Raw genomic sequence first — 5,276 nt, 5'->3', positions numbered from 1 at the left:
ATTTGGTTTGTTGAACTGATATTTGAGTCACAGTTACTGATTCGAAAATTAACTTAAAAGCTTGAGCAATCTTTTTTAAAAATTAAATAGTAATTTAACCTATTGGAGTTGGATGTTGAATCTTAGCCTATTATTTTGGGCTAGTTGGTTGTAAATTGTAATATGGGCTATAAAATTGAAAAATAAATAGGGAGCTCAGTTGTTCTTATGTGAAATTTTCATTAATAAATATCCAATTAAATGTTACCAGCAGTTTTTTTTATCCATGACAAACGGGTCAATATTAAAATACCCAAAACTAACTGTATTTGGGTAAAATTAATGTCTCGATTCTTATTTTTTCTCTGTCACAAATTCCTAATCGTAATAGTACCTGTTTGCAACAAATTTATGCAGAGAAAAATAAAACTGCAATCACAAACAACTATAAAGAAAAAATAATTTTATTGATAAACATTGCAGGTTACAACTCTGTTTATCCCTTGATTCTTCCCTCCGATTTATTCTACGTGATTCGAGGGCCTTGGCGGCGTATTTCTCGAACGTAGGATGATGCTGACCTACTCAGATGTATTTGATCTCTATGAAAAGGAAGAACATCCGTTGATCATTTCGGCGGCTTTGAGAAAGACAATATTTGATGTCTTTGATCTTTTTGTGAATATTCCATGATTTTTTAATGGAACTTCGAGATTGTCTTTAAAGGATACATGTAGCCTTATTTATAGGCATAAATTAGGGTTTTGGTGAAGTAGCCACCAAGTAACCCTAATAGACTCCTAATATTTCAAGAGTTGTCTTAAAATTAGGACTTATCTTGATCTGTTAAAATTTTAGTGTCTACAAATGCCCCCTACTTCAAGGTTTGTCGAGGTGTAGGCTTGCTGAAATTTGAAGATGAGACTTGAAGCACCCGACCATCGCAACAGATAACTTGAAACTTTGAATTTTTGATTTGCAGGAGGAAGAGATGAAGGACAGAACTTGTCCCACTGCGCGTGCCAATTTGTTTGCAACAAATTTATGCAGAGAAAAATAAAACTGCAATCACAAACAACTATAAAGAAAAAATAATTTTATTGATAAACAGTACAGGTTACAACTCTGTTTATCATTTGATTCTTCCCTCCGATTTATTCTAAGTGATTCGAGGGCCTTGGCGGCGTATTTCTCGAACGTAGGATGATGCTGACCTACTCAGATGTATTTGATCTCTATGAAAAGGAAGAACATCCGTTGATCATTTCGGCGGCTTTGAGAAAGACAATATTTGATGTCTTTGATCTCTTTGTGAATATTCCATAATTTTTTAGTGGAATTTCGAGATCGTCTTTAAAGGATACATGTAGCCTTATTTATAGGCATAAATTAGGGTTTTGGTGAAGTAGCCACCATGTAACCCTAATAGACTCCTAATATTTCAAGAGTTGTCTTAAATTAGGACTTATCTTGATCTGTTAAAATTTCAATGTCTACAGTACCTTAAGCTCCTTTCCAAATCCCTAATCGCACATGATGCACCCATCGATTATCAGTGGTTTCTTTATCATCTCAAGACGATAATCACACATTCTTCAACTATTTCTTTATATTCATCACCTATATTCATCATTCAAGACTGATATAAAGAGTAGTTTTGATTTTTGTTGGGCTAGAAGTAGCTACTATTTATTAACGTGATTCTTGTACTGGTAAGTGCCGATTTGTGCATGTATTTTTTTTGTCGTGTTATATTGGAAAATTGATACAAAAGCAAGGGTTTCTAATTTCGAAAAACGGTGTGTGGAGAAAATATTTTTCTTTGAGACATGAATTCACTTCAAACTTGAAGCTTAGATGAAATAAATCCAAAAAAAATAAAATTAATCAAATTAAATAAAGGAACAACAAAATTGCAAAAGGAACAACAAAATTGCAAAAGTTAGAAGCTTTCTAGATGGCCTGGCATAAAATCAGATGAGAGCTTTGGAACTTTGAGAATGAAGATGAGGCAACAGTAAACATGGAAGAAAATAATGAAGATGAAATAATGGGAAGGGAGTTTGGGAGATTAAATATGGGGCCAACCGTAATTTTATTACCGATGGAGAAGGAGTTTTGCCAAAAAAAAAAAAAAAGTTGCCTCACGCGCCTATCAGATGAGGCAACTCACTCTACGTGACTAGCCAGCTTTTGTGTTAAAGTGACACATAAGCAACAGGGTTGGAGTGCCAAAATGAAATAAGGTTGAGATAGAGTGCCAAAATAAAAAATAGTGCAAAGTTAAATGGGAATGTATTTGGCCAAAAAAAAAAAACTAAGTTCTTCAAACTTTTATTTTTCAAAAACAGTGAAATGAATATAAACACATTCGTCGTGGGGATATGACCACATCTCCAGATCAAGTTGAGAATGGAACATTGCGTCTAGAGAAATCTAAGGGTATAAGGTTTGGTGGACTGCTCCTTGACATTTTGCCAAGTTAATGCAACTGCATAACGCATACATTAACGGGGTAACTGACCCGTTAGCAACTGTATTAGACAGAGAGCTCATACCCAGACCAACAGAGGAAAGACTAATATTAACATTCCCACTTTCCAGCCTGAAGAAATTAGATATGACAGCCAAATTACACACAATTTATTTCATTTCGTAAGAAATAAGAGATGCCACTCTAGATTTTCAATTTCATACTTCCATCAAATCTGCAGGTACCAGACAAGCGCATGAAACATGGCGCGTGCTTCTAAGCAAAATGACAGAAGTGATGCAAACTACACCAGTAATTAATTAAAATGCTTCTCTCACAAGGGCCAAAATTGAGGATCAAATACATATGTAACATTGTAGGAAACGATCTGGTGGTTGAACACAACTCTCTTCTGCTCACAACGTCGCAGCAGCAATGCAGCGAGAACTTAAGGGAAGAGCAACTAATTTGGACCCTGTGCTTTACTCTGGTAAAGTGATTCTAAACATTCTTTGGCTCTATGCACCTTTGACTGAAGATAAAAACTTCCATTCTTAGCATTCCTCTCAAACAAGTTATCGTATCTCTGCATACAAAATGAACAAATTAAGCACCTTCAAGTGTCAATGCACAGAAACATCACCGTGGGGGGAAATGATATATCAAAATCACCAAAGACAAACCTGCAACACGTCTTCCCATGATGAATGCTCTGCAACCCCAAGAATTTGCCTAGCCTCTGACTCTGTCATATTTTTGCTTGCTCTTTTAATATTCTGTACTGCTTCTTGAGCAACACCGTTTTTGGACGCATCTACCATTAACCAAGCATGGTTCGATTGTCAATCCACAAGATTGCAAGAGATAAAAATGCCAAGCTTCAAGCAAATTAGCTAATGGAATAATTAACCTATCACATGTTCCATCGATTCTTTTGCAATCTAGGGGCATTGTCACTTGAAGGACCATTGTTTTTTAATCTAGGAGCATTATAACTTGAAGGAATCAAAATAGGTTTTGTTTGCAACATTACATGGCGGAAGATTCACATTCACGCTTCTCCCCCAAGTAAAATTGTGCTTATGCCTCAAAAATAAGAGCCATAGAAAAGCTACTTAAGCCCCTCCTCCCCTCCCCCTCACAAAGGGGAAAAAAACAAATAGTAGTAGAAAAGAGATATTTTCTATCCGAAAGAAAAGATTAGTGTATGTCAATGAAAACTTACTTGCGAGAGCTTGACGATATGCCTGGGCGAAGGCCCTTACCATTATTCCAGAACCCATAACAAGCAAGTTTGCAAGGATTCTCGCAGCCTGCAATGAGAAGACGTGAGAGGTGTTAAAGTAACAAGCAACCTTTTATATAAAATATACTCTTACTATAGTTAACCTAGAAAAGACATTCGGAGGAAAAATCTACAGTTGTGTATGGATGGGAAGATGTCTGTAAGCTTTCCATTTCGTTTTCCGAGGAACTCCAAACTTTGAAAACCTATGTCTTTTTCTGGAAGATTTTACAGACTAAAAAGGAGCTTATTTGGAAATAACAGCCGATGCTATTTCAGAGTTCCATTCATAGTAGATGGAAGATAGATATTTTATGTGTTGTAGTTATTAAAAAAGTTAAAAAATAGACATGTATTTGCATCAGTACGCACCATTCAAGGGCAAGCATTTTTAAAAAAAAAAATCAAGGTAAGAGAAATATTATTGAAACAGCACCAAGTAGGCATATTGAGGTGTGCAATACAGAAAGCTCAAGCTCAACTTACTGCGTAAGGAGTTGAGAAATTCTAATCAGACTATCAACTTCAGACATTCAAATGCATACATCTTCTATTGAAATATAAGATATTCACCTTTTCTATCTAGAAGATAGACATAATTGCTTCATTTCTAAAATTTCCATCACTTAATTCGATGTATATTTTCAGTTTCTGTAGGCTCGTACTATAAACTAAAACATGCTATGTTGCTCCCCGCGTGAATCCATACAACGATAACTACACCTAAATTCCACACCAGTTGCACTCGGCTATATGAATCTGCTATAACAGCTTTGCTCTATTTGGGCTTATATCATTCCGATACGTAGTAATTTGTCTTCTAAAATAAATGAAGAATTCTCTAAAACTAGAGAAACCGTACAATGAGGAAAAAAAATCGTTAATCAGACTAAAAGGAATCCTAACAAACATTTAACCTAATACAAAAGTAGCAACAACATAATTCCAACTAGTTGGTATTACTTATATCCATCTTTTAGTTCCATTGTGTTCTTAGCTAAATCTATGTGATTTTATGTGACAATACCACTTTATGTGATTTTAGGTCTACTTGGACCATTTTAAGAACTTCCCGTTACCGTGGGGTCATGGGTCTATGAGCGATGAATTTGAAACTCTTTGTAGGATATGGCCAAATCTTCTTAGGTGACCTTTTCTTATTTATCATTTATGTGTGTTACTAGCATCCTATGTCGGATGTGATTATTTCTAATTTTATCTAATAATATTATATGACCACACATCCATATTAACTTTCATATTCTCTGACACTCAGCTTATCACTCAAATATACCATTACTGGTCACAATTCTTCATACTTGTCTTTTGCTTTGGTAGGTATTTCCAACGGCACAGCTATCCTGTATACTCCTCCAGGATCCTGTGCCCGTTAATAGATGAGTATTCTGTGTAATTTCTTAAAGTTAATAAGGGAATTTGGTAAAACTGACAGAAGCATAGAATGTTAAGACAAATACAAAAATCTTCAATTGAAAAAAACCCACAGCCACCTTGTCTATCCCCCCCCCCCCCCCCCCC

At 35.5% G+C, this 5,276-nt stretch overlaps 1 protein-coding gene across 1 annotated transcript in view; it reads right to left on the bottom strand.

Annotated features, from left to right (window-relative positions):
• Positions 2,601-5,276, bottom strand: part of LOC109227442 (mitochondrial import inner membrane translocase subunit PAM16 like 2-like) — a 4,838-nt gene continuing 2,162 nt past the window's right edge. Inside the window, exons 3-5 of the mRNA XM_019392610.1 lie at positions 3,678-3,765; positions 3,136-3,266; positions 2,601-3,038 (exon numbers count right to left, since the gene is read on the bottom strand). Of these exons, the coding sequence (XP_019248155.1) occupies positions 2,916-3,038; positions 3,136-3,266; positions 3,678-3,765 (342 nt within the window). The 3' untranslated portion in view covers positions 2,601-2,915. The remainder of the gene's footprint in view (positions 3,039-3,135; positions 3,267-3,677; positions 3,766-5,276) is intronic.

Source organism: Nicotiana attenuata, chromosome 6, assembly GCF_001879085.1.
Source record: "Nicotiana attenuata strain UT chromosome 6, NIATTr2, whole genome shotgun sequence".
Classification (NCBI taxonomy): domain Eukaryota; kingdom Viridiplantae; phylum Streptophyta; class Magnoliopsida; order Solanales; family Solanaceae; genus Nicotiana; species Nicotiana attenuata.
This window is presented reverse-complemented; position numbering and strand designations above follow the sequence as displayed.